Here is a 20,517-nt window from a genome sequence, read left to right as displayed (position 1 = left end):
CCATCCACCTCTAGATGGAAAGTCTCCAGGACCAGGGGGTCCACAGTCACTTAGTCTTGGCAGGATTGAGCTTGAATCAGTTGCTCCCCATCCAGACCTGCACAGCCTCCCAACACTGGTACAGGATCTGGACAGCATCACTTGGACAGCACAGGGTTGAAATATACAATTGGATATCATCAGTATACTGCTGATACCGAACCCCAAACTGACAGATGACCTCACCCAGCAGTTTCATGTACTGTACGTGTTGAAAAGGCGGGGCAAAAGCATTGAGCTATGAGGCACCACAGGCTTGACCAAACTCCCTGTCAACCAACTGAAAATGACCACAGAGAAAGGAGAAACACAGCATCCCCTAATCACAAAGCTGCTCCAGAAGAGTAATGTGTTCAACACTGACAAAAGCCACTGAGAGATCAAGGAACATCAGGATGGGTGCATCACCCTCATCCCAGCTCCAGCAGTCATCAGCAAGCACAATCAATACTATTGGTACTGTGCCCTAGTCTGAAGCCCAAGTGAAATGGCTCCCAATAATCCATTTCCTCCAAGATATTCTAGAGAGCTATTCCCCTACAGTAAGGGCAGCATTTCCCCTTCCCTCCTTATACCAAAGAGAGTTGAGTGTCAATGTTGAGTTTCTTTCTCGAATTTTCTTGTTTTCCCAGACTGAGTTCATGCTTGGCTAACATGTTCCACACTCCTCTGTGCTTCTTTCCAAGGACAGTGATGCCCTCTTGAGGAGATCCCCTTCTTCATGGAAGCCAACATCAGTGCACGGACAAAACCGTCGGTCGCCTCCCAGGCAGCCTTAACAATCCGGGAGGGGCCTGGCGCTAACGAACAAATGGCCCGGCTTCGGTCCGAAGGACCCCATTCCCTTCCCCAGGAGTCACAGGCTCAAACTGGCTTCAGGTAACCCCGCAAGGCTCGCCCAGTCAAGCCCAACGCCCAGCGGATCTGAGCAGCATTATTTGCCCGAGAAGGGGGATATTCTTCACGGCTGCCCTGTAAATATTCTTGCCCGCCCCCAGCCTCCCCAGCACGGAATTAGCCCCCCGAAGCCGCAACAAGCGCAGAGAAGTGACATTTCCAAGTCTCATCGCCGCAACGTAACCGCGAAAAAGGGCTCTTCGGCCTCCTCCAGTCTCCACGGGGCTCCTCGGAAAACCGAGGCGCTGCCCAGGACTAGCGGGGGGTCGGGGGGAGGCCGCGACAGAGGCTTGCCCGAGCTGCCCCGCGGGTCCCTCGTGAGGCCCCAGGCGCCCTCTGGAGCCCAGCAGGAGAGGGGGACTGCCGGCCCTGCGTCCTCCCCTCGGTTTGTGCGGGGCAGGGGCCGGGGCCTCCCCGCCAGCAGGAAGGCAGCGGCGGCCCAGGCAGGGCCAGGCCCCGGATCTCTCCCGGCCCCTGGAGGCGGCATCTGGGCGGGGTCCCCGCGAAGACGAAGACTCCCGCCCTCACGCAGCTCCCCGCCGCTGCCGCCCCCTCCCCCCCGCTTCCCGTCGGTCTCTGCGCGGCGCCATGATCCACGAGCTGCTGCTGGCGCTGCGCGGCTACACGGGCGGCCTCTTCGTGGGCGGGGGCGGCGGTCTGCAGGTGGGTGCGCCGGGAGGGCGGGGGGCCGGGGCGGGGGTCTTTGCCCCTCCGCGAGCCCGGCCCAGAGCGCCGCCGCCTCCTCCTCCTCCTTCCCCCGCAGGTGTCCCCGGAGCCGCCGCCGTTCCTGCACCCGAGCGAGGCCGCCCTCCTGGCCCGCGTCTGCCGCCTGGGCGCCCTCTACGTCCGCCTGCACGAGTTCATCGAGCAGTTCGCCGAGCACGTCCAGCCGCCGCTGCCGCCGCCGCCCGCCGCCCCAGCCGTGCCGCCGCCCCCGCCGCAGGTGCGCCCGTCCCGGCGAGAGGCCCGGGGGGGAGGGCAACACGGGGAGGGGGAGGGTCTAGCCGAGGAGTCACCCCTTGCCGTCCTTGCAGGAGCTGCCCGCCTCCCCGCCGGGGATCTACTTGCGCGCCTTCTGCACCGGGCTGGACGCCGTCCTGCAGCCCTACCGGCAGGCGCTGCTGGGCCTGGAGCAGGAGGTGAGGGGCGCCGGAGGCTGGGCGGGTGGATTCCCGCGGGGGAGCCCCAGCCCAACCCCAAAGTTTGGGCTCCCTGCCAGGACGGAGTTGCTTCGGTTCCTGCAGGGAAGCTGGGAATGCAAGGGCAGAGCCCCCCGCAGGCTGATTTGTAGGCGGCGGATGAAGCTGCCGATGCTTCCGAGTAGCGCCCAGTGGCCCCCCGTTGGGGCTCACCCCGGCTGAGGGCGGGCTGGAACCTGGTCCCTCGGCTTCTTTGTTTAGGCCATCTAAGAAAGAAACAGAATAGGTGGGTGAACCCTACTGGAAGCATAATTCACTTTACTTCAAGGCCCCCCACAGGTCCTGCCCTTGTTAGTGCTGAAACTACCACCCCCGCAGCCCTGAGGGGTAAGTGTGGCTTCAAGGGGTCAGCCTTGGCCTTGCTGGCAAGGAGTACACAAGAGTACCAAGCTGGACAGACCAGGAAGGCCTCCTCCTAACCATTTCAACAAGTTCGTGTTTATCTATTTCTTAGCTGACAAAATCATTTCTTCTTGGACCTTTCTTGGCTTTTGACAAATCTTAGCAACCTTTAATGTAACTGTGCCACACATTCTTATCTGATAAAAGATAGCATACAGTACATAAAATTTATCTGACCCTCCAGGGTACCCTTATAGGGGTGGCAACACAAAATGGGAAAAAATAAGAACATCTTATTAAAATTTCTTTCTTTGGTGGACTGTACAGAGTCCACTAAAATGGGCAAATGAAAATGTTCTGTGGTATTCTGGGATTGAAGTAATAGGCTTAAAAGGGCAGACCTGATTTCCCAAGATTCCCTGCACTATTTACATGGTTCATATTTGGGTTCCTGTCCATGTCACAAAAACAAAGTGTAGAATGAGATGGATCTCTGGGTTATAGGTTTGAGCACCTTGCGAGGCAAGGAATCTGGAAGGGCAGTGCTTAGGCACTCAGAAGGGCAACGGTGACCTTATCACTATGGAACAGAAGAACTGAATGGCCAGTTCAATAGATCGCATAGCAGGGTTTTGGGACAAGAGGGAAGCCTGATGTTTAGGCACGGCAGAGGAGGACCCCAACCTTAACGGTAATAATACAAGTTTTGACAATAAGGTAGTTTTTCTTGTGCAAGACAGACACTTCCAAGCTTGCATTTTCTGACAGTAGGACCTTATCTGGAATAAGGTGTTGCAGGATAAATAAAATACAGCAGACGGTTACCCTCCTGACAACCTCCCACTGAAAGGCTCATTGTAGACACTCATGCTTTATCCCTTTTTTTGGGCAGTTTCTGGCCGATCCTCACCTTACCATCGCATATGTCAACTATTCTCTGGACCAGGTGAGTACTGCAAGAGAAGTCATTTCTCACCTGCACTTTGAAAAGAGACTTCCCCAGATGCAGCAGGGGCAGATTTTAGGCTTGCAGAGATAGATTAGATTAGGTTTTGTTTTGTTTTGTTGTTTTTTTTAATAAGCCCAGGCTCAACCTGATGGAGCCAGCTGAGAACCTGCTTGAAATACGGAGAGAGAGGGCCAAGATTCTATGCCATTAGTAACTAATTTGGAGTGATTATCGAGAAGTCCAGAAGAGAGGGGTGCAGGGCTGAATTGCTCTTGCTCTTTTGCAGCCCATATCTGAAGCTGCATTTGAGGGTAGGGGTTACTGGGGCTTTTCATCTCATGCCCTGGCATCTGATCTTTCTCTTAGATTAGATGGAGAATACAGGCAGTCCTCATTGAATGACTACTTGTTCAGCGACCAAAATTAAGACGGCATTGAACGAGGGGGACTTGCAATGGGTCCTGGTAGTTTCAGCCCTCATGTCATCGCCATGGTCACATGATCGCAGTTCAGGAGCTTGGCAACCTGCTCACAATTATGACATCACAGAAGCAGTCCTGCATCGTGTGATTGCCATTTGCAACCTTCACTTCCAACTAGCAAAGTCAACAGGCAGGAGTCTGCAAATGGCTATCACGTGACCCCGGGATGCTGTGGCCACACAGGGTTCACCTAATGACAGCAACTGGGACTGCCACAACTGCCTTCGCAAGTCTGCATAGTCACATGAGTCTCACTTTATGACCACATCACTTAGCAACAGAGTTGCCGGTCACAGTTTTTTAAAAAATTTTATCCCACCTTTATTTTATTTTTTTTATAAATAAGGCAGCAAACATACCTACTACTCCTTCCTCCTCCTATTTTCCCCACCACAACAACCCTATAAGGTAAGTTGGGCTGAGAGAGAGTAACTGGCCCAAGGTCACTCAGCAGTTAAGCAAGGACTACCTATAATAACAACAACAACAATAACTTATTATCTTTATATTTTTATCCTCTCTCTCTCTCTCTCTCTCTCTCTCTCTCTCTCTCCCTCCCTCCCTCTCTCCCTCTCCCTCTCTCCCTCTCCCTCCCTCCCTCCCTCTCAGCAGCAAACAGACCTAATACTCCTGCTTCCTATTGTCCCCGCAACAGCAACCCTGTGAGGTGGGTTAGGCTGAGAGTGGGTGACTGGCCCAAAGTCCCCCAGCTGGCTTTCGTGCCTGAGGGAGGCCTAGAACTCACCGCCTCCTGGTTTCTGGGCCAACACCTGAACCACGACCCCAGACTGGCTCTCTTAGATGTTAAATCCTCTTAGATGGGTTGTTTCTCTTCGTTGTTGTAGTAGGTACAAACTGAACATTCAGTTCCAGCCCTGCATATCTTCAAATAACTGGACTTCGGCAAAATGCTATTTCCCCTCCTAATTTTTCAGTTTGGTTCACTCAGGAAAAAGGAGCTAGCTATAGAGATCTCTCTACTTCTGAATCGCTGCTAACCATAGCCAACTCTAGGCAAGTTAATTACTTAACAATGAGTAATTACTTAATTACTCATTGCATGCCCCAGAAATAAAGGTAGAATGTTTGAAGCAACCAAAGATTTCAATGAAGTATAGGAGGCCCTCCTGGGTGATATGCTGTAGACATAAAATATTTAGCGGAGTGCAATGGTCTAAATTCAAGATGTTTCAAGTTTGAAACACCAGTTTCAAATTCAGCCCAGAGTTGAACTCAAAATGCTTCCAGAATGGCTGAAACAACATTGGAACACTTACGGTAAACGTGAAACATCATTTCAAACTCAAAATATTTCAGGTTTTGCACACTACTGGAAAAAGCATTTGACAATATGTTGCATGTCATTCTGATTTGCAAACTAAATATACTGGATAGTGTGTATCTTAAAAGGATCTATAATTGGCTTGAAAGCAATGCTTAGCATGCTTATCAAACTGGAATGAGTAATAAAATGGTTTAGAGCAGAGCTTGGTCCTGGGCCCATAACAGCAAACACTTACTTGCGTGAAGAGCTGGAGAGAATGGTTTTTTTCCTTGTAGTTTGGTTGCAAACCTCAAGGTACTTGCCTGGCGCTACAACCATTGGTCCTGATGTTTACAGAGGCAGTGCCTTCTAACCGTATTTCCACTCAAGGTATTTTTGGATAGCTGTAAATGGGTCTTCTTGGATATTGCTCAAGTAGCCAGTTCCCCTTCCCCAAGTGTAGCCCACCCCCTACCATCCACCTTAACTCTTGTAATTTTGTTTTTTATATATATAATTTTTATTGAAAGTTTTTACATAATTGAAAGATAAACAAGAAAAAATAAGTAAAAGAAAAAGAAAAAGTACTAGAAGCACTACAGATTTAAAAAAGGGGAAAGAAAGTTAAAGACACGGTTTCCGATCTTCTTTACAGCAGTTACAAACTTTTACCATTTCTCCCCCTTTAGAATTACATTATATAGTTCCCTCCTTCCCATATTGAACCCTTTTTAATCAGCAAATCCAGAGATCCCAGTTCATTCTTGTCCATTTTCAGCAAAAAGTCCATAAAAGGTGTCCAATCTTTTATAAAAGTACTTGTTGCTTTGTCCCCAATCAAGTCAATTTTGCCATTTCTTTTGTAATTTTGGAGGAAGCTGCTTGTGATCTGACTCCCTGACAGCACCAGAGTTGTTTTTATAACAGCAGAACTTCTCCATCTTCACTTGTGAAATATGTAATCAGTTCGATTTTTGGTGTTGCTAATCTAGTCCATGTGTAGAACTGGAAGAAGGTATTTGCTAAAATACTGAATTTTCTTGACAGCACTGTTGTCTCCTGCTTCATTTCATATCCCAATGTCAAGTTTTCCTGTTGCTCCAGATGATACTTTGCTCCCATTGTAACCCCTCAGCTGCCTGAAATGAACGTGACCGTTTGGCGGGGTGTGTGTTGCATCGACAAACAAGTTACGGAACTGTTCAGCTACTGCTGCTCTGGATCTGGATAGCAAAGACTCATTTCACCATTGTGTGGCTGGCTTGCTTTTCATTGGGACTGACATTGTTCTGTCATTTGGGGGATTGTTTCAAGCCACAATTCTGAAACCCTCTTAACACCCTTTTGTGGATAATGAGGGCCACTACGTTTCTTCTATGATTTTCTTGTCCTCAGTTGAAAATCTGATGCTCATCTGCTGTGAAGTGACTCATTCCAGTCCATTTAAGCGCTGATTCCCAGAATATCAGTCTTGACTTTTCTGCTCTGGCAGCATCAAGTTTCTTTTGTTTCATGGTCTGATATTCCACTTCCCAAGGTATACCTGTCTTTGCAGCATCAGCCTTTTCTGTTGCCTCTAGACACCCTTTCAACTTTAATCTAGCACGTCATAAGCACCAGGGCTACTAGCCCTTGCCCTCTGCTCCTCCCCAGTAGCTTGGATACCTTCCAACCCAGAAGGCTCCTCTTCTGGTAACATCTTGATGTTGTCCCAGTCGGGAACGTTGTTGGGCTTCCTGGCAGAGCACCAGAATAAGTTGCCATTTCCTTTTCCAGTGGGTCAGACTTAGTCTGATCCCTTGTTTGTGGCCTGCCCCTAACGGATGACCATTCTCAGGGTATACAATCCCAGGGCTAAAACTCACGGCATCATTGGGATGTGCAAACCCCTTTACTGCAGGGTAACGTTCACAAGGGGAGGGATGCTTGTGGGCAGGTGGGTGGCCTTCAGTGGGTCCTTTGCTTGGGGAAACAAAACAATGTATTTTGCGGCTGACATTCCTTTGGAAGAAGAGTATTTCAGGTTGTTCAACATTTAACATGAAGCCTGCAATATCTGGATGATCCACGTGGGGAGTCCCTCTGCTGATAAAAAGTAAAAGATGGGATTTTTCACCAGTTACGTTCTTTCTGCGTATAGAATATAGCCCATGCAGCCTAGGATGGTGCTCTTCATTGGCTGGCTCTCAGAGTTGCATTGCTTCAGCCTTGAGCTTGGTGTCTTGCTATATTTGTATTACATTTTTTTAATCTGAAGTTACTGGTTAGCTGAGAGTTTTGTCTGATTTCAAACCTACTTTTTTAATATGTTAGATTCTAAAATTGGAAAGGGCACTCTCCCACATGGGATGGAGTAACTAAGGCTGTTTTGGCTCTACCTATTTAAAATAGCATTGTGTGGCATCTATTTAGCATTTGTTGTACCATTTTGCTGAAAAATGCCAGTGTAAGTAGAGAGAGAAGAACAGTCACAGCCAAAAGGGAATATGTTATATAGCTTGGAGGCAGCCCAGGAGAAAGGTTCTTCCATGTGCCAGATACAAGATTGCTAAATAGGTCTTACTCTGCCAAGCAACTATTTATTTTCTGCCCCAGTTCAACAAACAAGTATATTCTTAAATACTGATTTTTGTTTTACAGTTTCAGCTCCTGTTTCCCTCATTGATGATTGTAGTAGAGCAGATAAAGACCCAGAAGGTACAGTTTTTCTGTTGTTTGTGGAGCAGTTTGATAAAAAGATGTATCCAGCTATACGTAGCTTGAGATGAAGCTTGTTCTTTTCATCTTGCTGGAATGAGAAATGCAGAAGAGAAGTTCTTTTGCCACTCTTTGAGAAACATAGAAAGAGGAGGGGTAAATACAGGTGGTCGCTGATGGTTGGTTCAGGCCTTCTGGAGGGCAGCTGGTGTTTGGGCACCTTTGGTTTCCTGTCCTGGAACGGATTTGCTTGCATTTGTTTCTTGGCAGGTTCATGGTTGTCAGATCTTGGAGACAGTCTACAAATATAGTCGTGGTGGCTTGCCACCTGTGCATCAGGCTCTAGAAAAGTAAGGAACTCTGATCCATGAGGCCTTTAGGGGTACACCAGAAATCTGCCCCTCCTCCTCCCCTGCCACTGCTTTCAGTGGCATTTTTTATTAGCTCGGCAAATGGCCAAAGAGAGCAATTCGGAGCATCTGGAATTTATGGGCTTTAATTGGAACGCAGCTCCTCAAGAAGGAGATACTGCCTGGCTGCCAGTTCCATTTGCTGCCTACTGGTTAAGCCAGTGCTTGGTGCTCCTGAGCTTTTTTTCCTTCTGCACTTCTCTAGGGTCTTAGCCATGTGCCATGCAGTTTTGTACAAACAGCTCTCTGCCTGGATGTTGCATGGATTGCTATTGGACCAGCATGAGGAGTTCTTCATAAGGCAGGGTCCCTCTCTGGGGATCATCGCAGCCCAGCCTGAAGAAGAAGAAGAAGATCTGGGCATTGGCGGACTCACAGGGAAGCAGCTACGAGAGCTGCAGGATATGGTAAGATTTGGTGTTCAGAAATCCGAAGTCGTTCTGATCTCATTGATGATCTGGGCTTTAAGTGTTCTCCAAAAGGAGGTTTCTGTGCTGGTTCCTCAGTCTTAACTTGTTGAACTTAGGAAGCATTCTTTTTCTAGAGGCGTGCATGAAACTGAAAAAAAAAAGGCTTGTTTTCAGCTTGGAGCAAAACAGCCCACCTGGAATGTTTCATCAGAACTATCTGAGCTGGCTGTGCTCCAACAAGATAAAAGTTGAGATGCCTCAGCCACGTATTTTTTGGTCTAAAGGACAAAACTTGAAATGTTCTGAGTGTTCTGTGATAGGGAAAAATGGGAATTCAAAACAAGTGCTTGCTCCCTCAATTTTTGATCTCGAGCTACATGAGGTGACAGTTGAGGTCCATGTTGAGAGCTAACTACACCAAAATTGGCTAAAGGAACTATTTTTTAAGCAAATGTAAACATGTTTTAAAGCAACTTTTGTGCATGTGTTTTGCAAAGGCTTTGCAGAACCTTACAGAAGCCAACAGCAGCAATGGACTTACTTCAGCATAGCCTAGGAGTAACATAGCAGCAGAATATAGTTTTCAGGCTGCTGGTCTGAGGCTGGTTCCCTTGCCAACCACAAGGTCTTATTTGGTGAACAAAGCTCAATAAACCAAAGTAACAAACGTCTTTGGGGAAGAAGACTGATATTTAAATGATGCTATAAGCAATAAAAGCAGCAATGTTGTCTTTACACTTTGCATGCATTCAGAAAACTTAGCAAGTGTGGGCTGGATGGTAACTGATTTAAAAACCAAGAGTGCCCACCATTCACCAGAGTCTCTAGAATGAGGAATCACACGGGGAGCTGTAAGGCTTGGTCCTGGGTCCACTCCTCTTCAGAATATTTATTGATTATTTGAAGGATGAGGTAGAAGGAAGGAATGCTGATCGAATTTACTGATCTGATTGGGTGACCTAGCTAATTCAAGCTGATCTTGGTAGGCTAAAAAACTGGGCTGAAAATGCTAGAATGAGAGTTAGTGAGACAGTGAGATCAAAGACATCAGTTGAGGATTGGGAATTCCTACCTTTATAATAGTGTGGGTGTAAAGTATCTGGAGTGCTGAGTTCATGTCTGGGCACCTCAGTTTAAAGAAGGACAGAGAGAAACTGGAAAGGGTTCAGAGGAGGGCTGTGTGTCTGATGATGTATTTGGAAATCAGAGCCCACAAGAGATGGGTTTAAATGAGCTGGGCGTATTTAATTTGTGAAATAGAAAACCAAGGGGGAGGGAAATATCATTGCAACATACAGATATCTAAAAGGCTGTCACAGGGGCACTTCTTGAAACCAAGAGCAAGGGGGACAGTATCTTGAAGGGAATGAAAGGATCCGGTCTGTTAGAAGACATTTCCTAACAGGAAGAGTTAAATGGTGGTAGAACAATGCACTGAGAACAGGATGGACCTCAAAGAGGGGCTGACTAGCCACCTGTTAGAGATAGTTTAGTGGATTCCTGCACTGAACGGGGTGAAATTGTAAATGAATGACTCCCTTATAGGTTTCAGACCCACCAAGAATATAAAAATAAGGTAAAATACAGTAAAATAAGAAAATGTGTTAAAACGAAAAGTAAAATGAGATCAGAACCATATGACACTGATGACAATATAACTAGTACTCAGTCTCATATTAATTTGCCATTAGCAATGTAGAAATGCAAATTTAGCAACAGCTTGTGTTGTTTTAGGGTCTTTCTCAGCTTGGAGTTTATTTATTTATCTATCAAATTTATCACCACTCATCTCCTCCCATCGGAGGGACTCTGGGCGGTTTACAACAAAATAATCAAAAAACCATATATAATAAAATTCCAATATAAAAGTGTACTATAAAACAATTTCACATAGCTACTAAATATAAATAAAGTCTAGATGGCTGTGATCTCATTCAGTCCTTGCGTAGGAGGGGCACTTCAAGGCACTAGCCAACCCCAAGTATGTCGATTCTCCTCCCTGCCCCAAGCCCGGTGGCAGAGCCAGGTCTTCAACTTCCTCCGGAAGGCTAGCAGCGATGGGGCTAATCTCACCTCCGGGGGCAAGATGTTCCAAAGGGCGGGTGCTACTGCCGAGAAGGCCCGCCTCCTGGACCCCGCCAGACGGAATTCTCTTACCGACAGGGTCCGCAGCATGCCCTCTCCGCGTGATTGGGTGGGATGAGTTGATGTAGCACGGAAGAGGCAGTCCCTCAGGTAGCCTGGTCCCATGCCATGTAGGGCTTTAAAGGTGATAACCAACACCTTGAATTGGACCCAGAAGCAAACTGGTACCCAATGCAGCTTGCACAGTAAATACCCCTTCTAGGGGCGCCAAACATAGCCCACATGGCTGCATTCTGGACCAGCTGAAGCTTCCGGATACTCTTCAGGGGTAGCCCCATGTAGAGCACATTGCAATATATGGGAGATAACAAGGGTATGAGTGACTGTTCGAAGGGCCTCCTGATCCAGGAAAGGATGTAACTGGTGCACAACATGAAGCTGTGCAAAGGCCCTTCTGGCCACGGCTGCCACCCCATCTAGAATCAAAGATTACAAAGTCCCAGATACAGAAGAGCCCTTAACCCACAGTTTTACATAAATTCATCTGGGGAACAGTCTAATGAGGGGGTCTAGACATTTGCTATAAGTATCTCCGTAGAAGCTGCAGTAGAGTAACAGAGAGTGATCCAGTGATCCCAGGCTGACAGGGGCAAGCCTTTTTTGCATAAGGTGTTTTCTGAAATGTGCCTTCCCATGCAGCCACAGGTAGATGTTAGATTGCTGTAAGCCCTACAGAGGAGTGCGTGGAGATTGACCTGTATGATCCATAAGGTCTCATCTAATTAATATATTACATGAAGCAAGTATTGGCAGGAAATAGATAATTCCCTAAAATCCTATTATATTTTGCATTTCTTTGCATCCGAGATCCAGATGGCCCCCACTCTGCTGCTGTTTAGAAGAGCTGTAAAACCGGGCTCTTCCCCCAGGCCTTTGGCGAGGGACAGTGAGACCCCTCGCTTCATTCCATCTGGTCTGTTGCACTTGCCATCTTTTATCTTTTATTGATTCTATTGTAATTTCTTTGATTGTTGTGAGCTGTCCAGAGTTGTTGTCAGGTGGCACACAAGTTTAATAAATTATTATTAAATTATTATTTACTCAATTAAAGTATCTTGAAATTTTAAGTTCCCCTTCCCAGAGGAGTTGGTTTCTTATGCCTGCAGAGCCCCAGTCATCCTTAGCCTTCTTGTGGATTGCCATTAGCTTCAGCCCTCTTCTTTACACGCTGCTGACAAGGGTGATGCTTCCAGCAATTTATGCTTCTGCCAGGGTTATTCTACTACATCAAGGTGGTTCCCCCCAAAATGATTTCATCTTGAGTGCTGATGGAGAGAATACCACCCTAAAAGGAAGATCTTCATCTGTGGACAAAACACCAGTAACAAGAGTGTCAATTCAGCTACTCGAGGGAGGAGACTCCAGTGTATAGGTAAAGCTAGTGAGAAGGAAAATAAGTAGTGCTCTTCTGGATCAGACTTTTGGTACATCTAGTCCAGCAATCTGCCCTCACAGTGGCCAACCAACTGCACAAGGAAGCCCCCTAGTCTCCCAGCAGATGGCCTTCAGAGGCAGTCACTCTGCCATCAAGGCTAATAGCCATTGATTCCCAGGATTTCCATGAATTGGTCCCACCATTTTTTGAATTCAGCCAAACTGGTAGCCAGCAGCACATCTCACGGTAGCGAATTTCAAAGTTGAATTACACATTGTGTAAAAGAAAATTCCTTTTGCCTGTCAGGTTTCAATTTCATTGGGTGACCTCTGGTCCTAGTCTTTTGGGAAGGGAAAAATAGCTTCTTTCTCCTTGCCCACTTTATCCACACCATGCATAATATTATACATCTCAATCATGTCCGCTCTCATTTGCCTCTGTTCTAGACTCAAATTATCCATTCAGTAGTATCCGACCCTTGGCGATTCCATAAGCCAGCTCTCTCCATGATTTCCAATCTTGTACAGCTGCTTTCAGTTGCTTTATATTTTGGGCTGTGTCTGCTTTGAATACATCCAACCACCGCGTTCTTTGGCGTCCTCGTCGTCTTTTGCCACTGACCGTTCCAAGCATAACGTCTTTCTCCAGCAATGTTGATCTCATGACATGACTGAAGTAACTAAGTCTAAGTTTTGTGATTTTTCCTTCTAGTGACATGACCGGTTTTATGCACTTTAACACATTTTTGTTATCTTTGCAGTCCAAGGGATGCGCAAGGGCCTCCTCCAACACCATGGTTCAAACGAATCAATTTTCCTTCTATTCAACTTTCTCATCGTCCAACTTTCACAGCCATATGTAGTTATGGGGAACACGACAGTGCGGACTAGTCTACATCCTTGTTTTTCCAAATTTGATTCATACTCATCATTGCTATGTGACCCAGCATGATTCGGTGTTTAATTTCTTGGCTGCATTTGCCATTTTGATTGACCAGTGATCCTAAAAAGGTGAATTCTTCCACGCATTCCACCTCCTCTCCATCAATTACTGTTTTGATGTTTCCATTCCTTGTAGTTGTCATGAGTTTGGTCTTTTTGATATTCAGAAAGAGGCCAAACTTCTCCCTTTCTTCTTTGAATCTCATGAGTGCTTTAGGCCTTCCTAGGTTTCTGAGAGGAGGGTTGTATTATCGCATATTGAAGGTTATTGATGTTTCTTCCACCAAGTTTTACCCCAATTTTTGATTCGTCTAGCTCCAGTTTCCTGATGATCACTTTGGCGTACAAGTTGAATAAGAAAGGTAACAGAATGCAACCTTGTTGCACACCTGTCTCGATCTTGAACCAATCAGTGTCTCCATATTGAGTTCATATAGTGGCTTCCTGATTTACATACAGCAATTTTACCAACTTCACCAAATGTAGTGGCACGCCAAGGTCTGCTAGGGCTCTCCATAGTCCGTCATGGTCAACACAGTCAAAAGCTTTCCTGTAGTCGATGAAGCACATATAAATGTTCTTTTGAAATTCGTGACATTTTTCCATTATCCATCGTACGTTTGCAATGTGATCACGGGTGCCACGACCCCATCTGAAACCAGCTTGGACATCTGGCAGTTCCCTTTCTATGATTGGAGCCAGGCGTTGTTGTATGATTTTCAGTAGAATTTTGCTGGCTAAGGAAAGACCTGGCAACCTACCTTGTAAAAAACGTTGCCAAGAAAATTCCTTTCTAGACTAAAAAGCCCCAAATGCCACAGTGTTTCCAGCCCCTTGATCCTCTTAGTTGCCTTCCTCTGAACCTTCTCTAGCTCTACTGTATCTTTTTTGAGGTGCGGTGACCAGAAGTGCACACAATATTCCAGATGCGTCCCACCTGTCCTAACAGCCAGGAACCACGCTGAGACAAGGAGTAGGTCTCTAGTGTTTTATTACTGCTACATAACAGAGAATCCTAACAAACTGAAGAAGCGTGGGAAAACCCAGACATATAAACCCCAAAGACTAAGGTGGGCCCAATCTGTGTCTCTTTGAATGGCCACCTAATTCCTCAGTACTACGCGTGCGCTTTACAGCCTGGATGGGAGCCCCCTGCTCACCATCCTCACTCATGACATCACCCTCCCCTCCAGATTTACATTCCATTTCAGCCCCCTCCCTTCCAGAGTTCCTTCCTCCCTCCAGAGTCTCATGAGAGTCCATCTCCCCCTCCAAGCTCCCATGGGAACGATGGAAAGTCTTCAAAGGAAAACTCCTCCACGGACGACTCAGTGCTGCTCTCCAGGTCTGATAACGCATCTGGCCCAGGTGGCCGCTGCTGGAAAATAGCTAGATAATTAGAAGAGTCGTCCCCCCTCCACCCTGGGAAATGCACGCCTGAGGTGGAGGGCTGCGGGCCCCCCCCCCTCCTCTGTAACTGGAGTCAAGGCTTCAGGCGGGGGTGGAAGGTGCAAACTTACGAACTCCTCTGCTTGGGATTCCTCTGCCTGCTCATCCAAGTGAGGAATCTCTGGTAGAGTGCGAGGCTTGGGTTTGTGAGGGAAAGGCTGATGGAATCGATGAACCAGTGCTGGAGCATGTACATCTCTGGCATTCTCCCACGTGCGCTCTTCCTCAGGGTACCCTTTCCAGTGTATGAAATATTGGATGCCCTTTCCCCTCCTCCTAGAGTCCAGAATTTCCTCAACTTCGTATTCCTCCTCCCCCTCCACAATTACTGGAGGTGGGGGGGGCAGTTGCGATCGCAAGGCACTTGGGGGAGGGTCTTTGGCTAGCAAGGCTCTGTGAAAGACTGGGTGGATTTTCATGGATGCTGGTAACTGTAAACAATAAGCCACTGGATTTATCTGCTGCGCCACAGTGAAAGGGCCCACAAACTTAGAGTCCAACTTCTTGGAGGGCCTGGTAGAGGTCAAAAACTTGGTAGAGAGCCACACTGTCTCCTACTGCAATCGCTGGCCCCTCTTGTCTGTGAGCATCTGCAGCTCTCTTGTCCTGTTCAGCTGCTCCTTTAACAACTCCTGTGCAGCTTGTTGCTCTTTAAGAAAATCAGCCACGGCTGGAACAGTTCCCTGCTGGGAAGAGGTGGGCAACACCCGAGGGTTAACCCCGTAGAGTGCTTGGAAAGGAGACATCTTGGTAGAGGACTGTACAGAATTATTATATGTAAATTCTGCCATGGGGAGCAGGGCTGGCCAATTGTCTTGCTGATAAGTGGTGTAACACCTGAGATACTGCTGTAACCATTGGTTAATTTTCTCGGCTTGCCCATTACTAGCAGGATGACGTATGATGACAGGTGGATCTGGACCCCTAATGACTGGAAAAGGGCCCTCCAGAACCTGGAAGTGAACTGTGGGCCTCTGTCACTCACTAAGTGATTCACCATGCCTCTATACCTAAAAACATGGTCCATGAACAACTGCGCTATGGCTGGTGCAGATGGGAGGCCCTTGCAAGGAATAAGATGCGCCATTTTTGTGAAAAGGTCCACCACCACTAGTGTGGAAGTCAGCCCCTGGACCGGGGGTAAATCAGTGATGAAATCCATGGAGATTGTATCCCAAGGCCTACTGGGGGTGGGTAGGGGTTGCAAGAGTCCTGTGGGCTTCTCTGGGAGAGGCTTGGCTCGTCTACAGGTATGACAAGAAGCAACGTAACCCTTTATGTCTGCAGTCATCTTAGGCCACCAGTAGTCTCTCAGAGCTCTATGGAGAGTTTTGAAAACACCTCCGTGGCCTGCCGTTTGATGGTCATGGCAAAGTCTCAGTACTTCTTCCCTCAATGAAGGGGGAATATATAATCGCCCACTATGCCAGAGGATTCCTGCCTCCACATTAAATGGGGAGGCAGTGTCTTGCGGGCCCCTCTGTAGGTCATCCATCCTGGCCCTGGCATACGGGTCCTGTTGCTGCTGAGCTCTGACTCTTGTAAATAGGTCCTCTGCTTGTCTGCCTGCTGCTAAAATCTCTGTTTGGTTCCCCCTCATAGACTGATCAAAGTTGTGAGGTTGTAATATAGTAGCCTGTACCTCCTGGTGAGTGGCGGGGGTTGCCTGAAAGGATCGAGACAGGGCATCTGCCAAACAGTTCTGTGCCCCGGGCACATAAGAAATAACAAAATTGAAACGGGAGAAAAACTGGCTCCATCTGATTTGGCGTGGGGTGAGGGATCTGGTGTTTTGTAGAAGCTGTAAATTCTTGTGATTGGTGCAAACTTTCACAGGAAAGGCTGCACCTTCTAGCCAGTGCCTCCACTCTTGAAATGCTTCTTTAATTGCTAGCAACTCCTTGTTAAAAACATCATAGTTTCTCTCTGCTGGTGAGAGCATGCGTGAAAAAAAGGCACACGGAAGCAATGTATTCTCGGTTTTGTTTGTATATTGCAATAACACTGCCCCAATGGCAATATCGGAAGCATCTGAATGCATTATGAATTGCTTCGTGGGATCAAGGTGTCTTAACAGCGGCTGGGATGCAAAGCGTTGCTTAAATTCTTGGAAGGCTGCTTGCTCTCTCTCCCCCCAAATGAATTTTGATCCTTTCTTCAAAAGCTGTGTGAGGGGTCTAGCCCTGTCACTAAAGTTTTTTTGAACCGCCTGTAGAAATTGCAAAATCCTAGGTATCTTTGTACTTCTTTAACATTTCAGGGAGGTGGCCAAGAGAGAATTGCCTGGACCTTAGAAGGATCCATGGATATGCCTTCTGTTGATACTTTATAGCCCAGGAAATGTAATTCAGTTAAATCAAAGGCACACTTCTCTAGCTTGGCGAACAGCTTGTTCTCTCTCAGTCTTTGTAAGACATTCCGTACATGGGTTACATGAGTTGTAGCATCCTCAGAGAATATTAATATGTCATCTAGATAAATGACCAGATACTTATCTAGTAAATCAGAGAAAATTTGATTCATAAATCTGGAAAATATGGCTCCTGCATTAGACAAGCCAAAGGGCAAAACAAGGTACTCAAATTTACCAAACCTGGTGTCGAAGGCAGTTAGATATTCATGCCCCTCTTTCATCCGGATCAGATTGTACGCATTCCTGAGATCCAACCTAGTAAAAATGCGTGCTTTCTGTAAGCGATCCAGCAAATCAGAGATTAAAGGCAGTGGATAAGTTTCTTTTTTTGTTTGTTTATTTAAAAAACTGAAATCGTGGACCACTCTCATGGGTGTCTCCTGGGTTGCAGGTGCCAATGGGTCAGGCTTCTTTGGTACAAAGAAGGTAGGAGCAGACGCTGGGGAAGTAGATGGTCGGATGAACCCCTTTTGGAGATTAGAATCCAAGTAATCCTTTAAGGTGGCTAGTTCTTTGGGAGACATGGGATATTGTTTCCTTGCTGGAATCCTGGCTCCTGGTATCAACTCAATGGTGCAATCACAGTCCCTATTGGGGGGGGTAGTGCTGTGGCCTCTTGTTCGCTGAAAACGTCTGCGAAATCTGCATACTTGGCTGGCAACTGGAGCCCCCCTGCTTCCGTGACTGCGTTGGTTGCTGGAGAGCGGAGAGCGGCTTGAATCTTGTGGTGCTGGCATTCCTTAGCTGGGAAGGAGATTGCTCCCGTAGCCCAGTTCAGCAATGGGTTGTGGATCCTCAGCCAAGGCATGCCTAGGATTACAGGCACATTAAGCGATGCAGTAACATAAAGCTGGATCCACTCAGTGTGGTCTCCCGTTGTCAGTTGCACCGGTTCTGTGAACCTTCTAATCGGCCCTGCCTTGAGGAGCTGGCCGTCAATGGTCTCCACTTCTATGGGACATGGCAATTCTATGGTCGGGATGTTGAAGTCTTGTACGGTCTGCACATCAATAAAATTGGTTGAAGCTCCGGAATCCACGATGGCCTCTAGCTTGACCTGGTGCTCTGGGTTGACATGCATTATTACTGGTAAGTAGTAAAAGGATTGCCTGGAATCCTCGGAATGAGCCCTCCTTAATTGATTGACGGTCTCCCTGCTGAGCTCTGTGGAGGAAGACCGACGGAGTTTCCCTGGTTGGAAGCAGAGGCGGAGATGGCTCTTGTTTCAGCTGCTTGCCCTGGGGGTCTTACTGAAGTTGCTTGGCTTCTCGCTGGGCAAGCTCTCACCATGTGCCCCTGGGCTCCACAGTAAAAACAGAGGGCTCTCTCTCTCCTTCTCTGCCTCTCAGCTTCGGAAATAAGCCTCCTGCTCGCCCCAATCTGCATCGGCTCCTCTGGTCCTGAGTGAGTGGATGCCACGGAGAGAGCTGGAAATCCTGGAAGTGCTCTGAGGGCCCTGTTTCTCCCCGGCTGCATCTGTCTGAGCTCTTCTAGCCTGGCATCTATGACCACAGACAACTGATATAAGACTTCTAGGTTAGCTGGTGTTCCCTGGCGCACTAATTCATTCTTAATTTCTTCATCCAGCCCCTGTTTGAATTGGTCTTTCAAGGCACTCTCATTCCAGTCCAGATCTCCTAACAACTTGAAATCAGCAATGTAGATTCCCACCCTCTTGTTACCTTGCTTGAGCTTCCGAATTTCCCGGCTGGCAGTGACCTCTCTGATCGGGTCGTCAAAGTGTGCTCGGAAACTTGCCAAAAAGTTCTGGTAGTCGTTGAGAATCGGGTCGTTGTTCTCCACCATGGGAATAGCCCATTTGGCTGCTGGTCCCTTTAGCAGACTTAGGATGAAGGTGACTCTGGTCCTGTCTGTGGGAAACTCTGCCGGTCTGCTGTTGAAAAACAGTGCACTGTGTGAGAAAGGTTCTCAACTGTCCTGCTTCTCCTCCAAACTTCTCTGGTAGACTGCCCTGGGATCTCAAGACTACTGGCGGAGCTGCTGCTGCTGCTGGCACCGGTTGTGGGTTAATCGGAGCTGGTTGTTGTAACTGCTGTAGCATGGCAGCTTGTAAGGTGTTGACCTGTAGATCTACCTGTTGTTGGTGTTGTTGCAGGGCTGCTGCCAATTGTTGGATGGCGAGCCGAATTTCTTGGTTTTCTGAAGACATTTCCAAATGTCTCCCCTTTAAATTCTTTGTTCCTCCCTTTTTCGATGGGAGTAGGAGTTTGTTAGGATTGATGTCCTAACAGCCAGGAACCATGCTGAGACAAGGAGTAGGTCTCTAGTGTTTTATTACTGCTACATAACAGAGAATCCTAACAAACTGAAGAAGCGTGGGAAAACCCAGACATATAAACCCCAAAGACTAAGGTGGGCCCAATCTGTGTCTCTTTGAATGGCCACCTAATTCCTCAGTACTACACATGCGCTTTACAGCCTGGATGGGAGCCCCCTGCTCACCATCCTCACTCATGACGCCACCACTGGTTTATGTAGGGGCTTTATGATACTGACATCTCCATTTTCAGTACTATTTCTTATTATCCCTAACGTGCTGTTGGTCTTTTTTACAGCAGATGCACACACTTGTTAGCATTTTCATTGAACTCTTTACCGTTACTCCAAGATGTCTTTCCTCATTAGTCACTGTTAGCTCTGATCCCATTAGTTTGTATGAGTAGTTAGGATTTTGGGCACCAATGTGAGGATTTTTGGCATCAATATGCATCGCCTGGCACTTGCTCACATTGAATGGCCTCTGCTCTTTTGACACCTGCTCCCTTAATGTGCAAAGATCCCTTTGGAGCTCTTCACAGTCCCTAATTGTTCTTACCACTCTGAACAATTTAGCACCATCAGCAAACTTGGCTATTCCACTAGTTTTGCCCCATTGCAGATTGTTTATAATTATGTTAAAAAGTACTGATCCTAGGACAGAACCCAGGGGACCCCTCAAGCTATATCCCTCCATTGTGAGAAATGTCCATTTGCTCCAACTTTTTGTTTTCTATTCTACTCTATTTTCTATCCACCAGAGTAGAATATCCACCTATCCAGAGTAGAATATCCATTCTATCCACCTTGTATTCTATGGCTGTTAAGCTGACTGAAAAGTCTTCGACAGGACTTTATCAGAGCAGATGATGCCTACTAGCTTACCCTTATCCACATGTTTATGACCACCCTAAAAAAAATTCTAGATTAGTTAAACAGGGTTGTCCCTTAGTGAAGCCACATTGGGTATCCTTGAGCAAGGTTGTAGTTCCAGAACAGATGCTAACCTGATAGACCTATAATTTCCATAAGTTTTTTCTAAAAACTGGACTCACATTGGCCACCTCAGCTACAGAGGCCAAGTGTAAAGACAGGTTGCGTGTTTTACTTAGAAAGTTCACAGTCTTGGCTTTGAGCTCCTTAATAACCCTAGTTGGATGCCATCGGGGCCAGGTGGTCTGTTGATGAGTTCTGTTTGTCAGTCAGGCCTAGCACTTCTTCTCTGCTC

The 20,517-nt window shown here is 47.1% G+C and overlaps 1 protein-coding gene across 3 annotated transcripts in view; it reads left to right on the top strand.

Moving 5' to 3' along the window:
- Positions 1-1,507: 1,507 nt before the first annotated feature.
- Positions 1,508-20,517, top strand: part of TUBGCP4 (tubulin gamma complex component 4) — a 37,869-nt gene continuing 18,859 nt past the window's right edge. For all 3 annotated transcript variants that reach the window (XM_063314530.1, XM_063314527.1, XM_063314531.1), the window contains exons 1-7: positions 1,508-1,599; positions 1,700-1,879; positions 1,971-2,075; positions 3,370-3,423; positions 7,813-7,869; positions 8,140-8,219; positions 8,485-8,686. In XM_063314530.1, the coding sequence (XP_063170600.1) occupies positions 1,525-1,599; positions 1,700-1,879; positions 1,971-2,075; positions 3,370-3,423; positions 7,813-7,869; positions 8,140-8,219; positions 8,485-8,686 (753 nt within the window). In that variant the 5' untranslated portion in view covers positions 1,508-1,524. The remainder of the gene's footprint in view (positions 1,600-1,699; positions 1,880-1,970; positions 2,076-3,369; positions 3,424-7,812; positions 7,870-8,139; positions 8,220-8,484; positions 8,687-20,517) is intronic.

This window comes from Candoia aspera, chromosome 13, assembly GCF_035149785.1.
Source record: "Candoia aspera isolate rCanAsp1 chromosome 13, rCanAsp1.hap2, whole genome shotgun sequence".
NCBI classification, from domain to species: domain Eukaryota; kingdom Metazoa; phylum Chordata; class Lepidosauria; order Squamata; family Boidae; genus Candoia; species Candoia aspera.
Note: the sequence above shows the minus strand (reverse complement) of the source record. Positions and strands in the feature narration are given on the sequence as shown.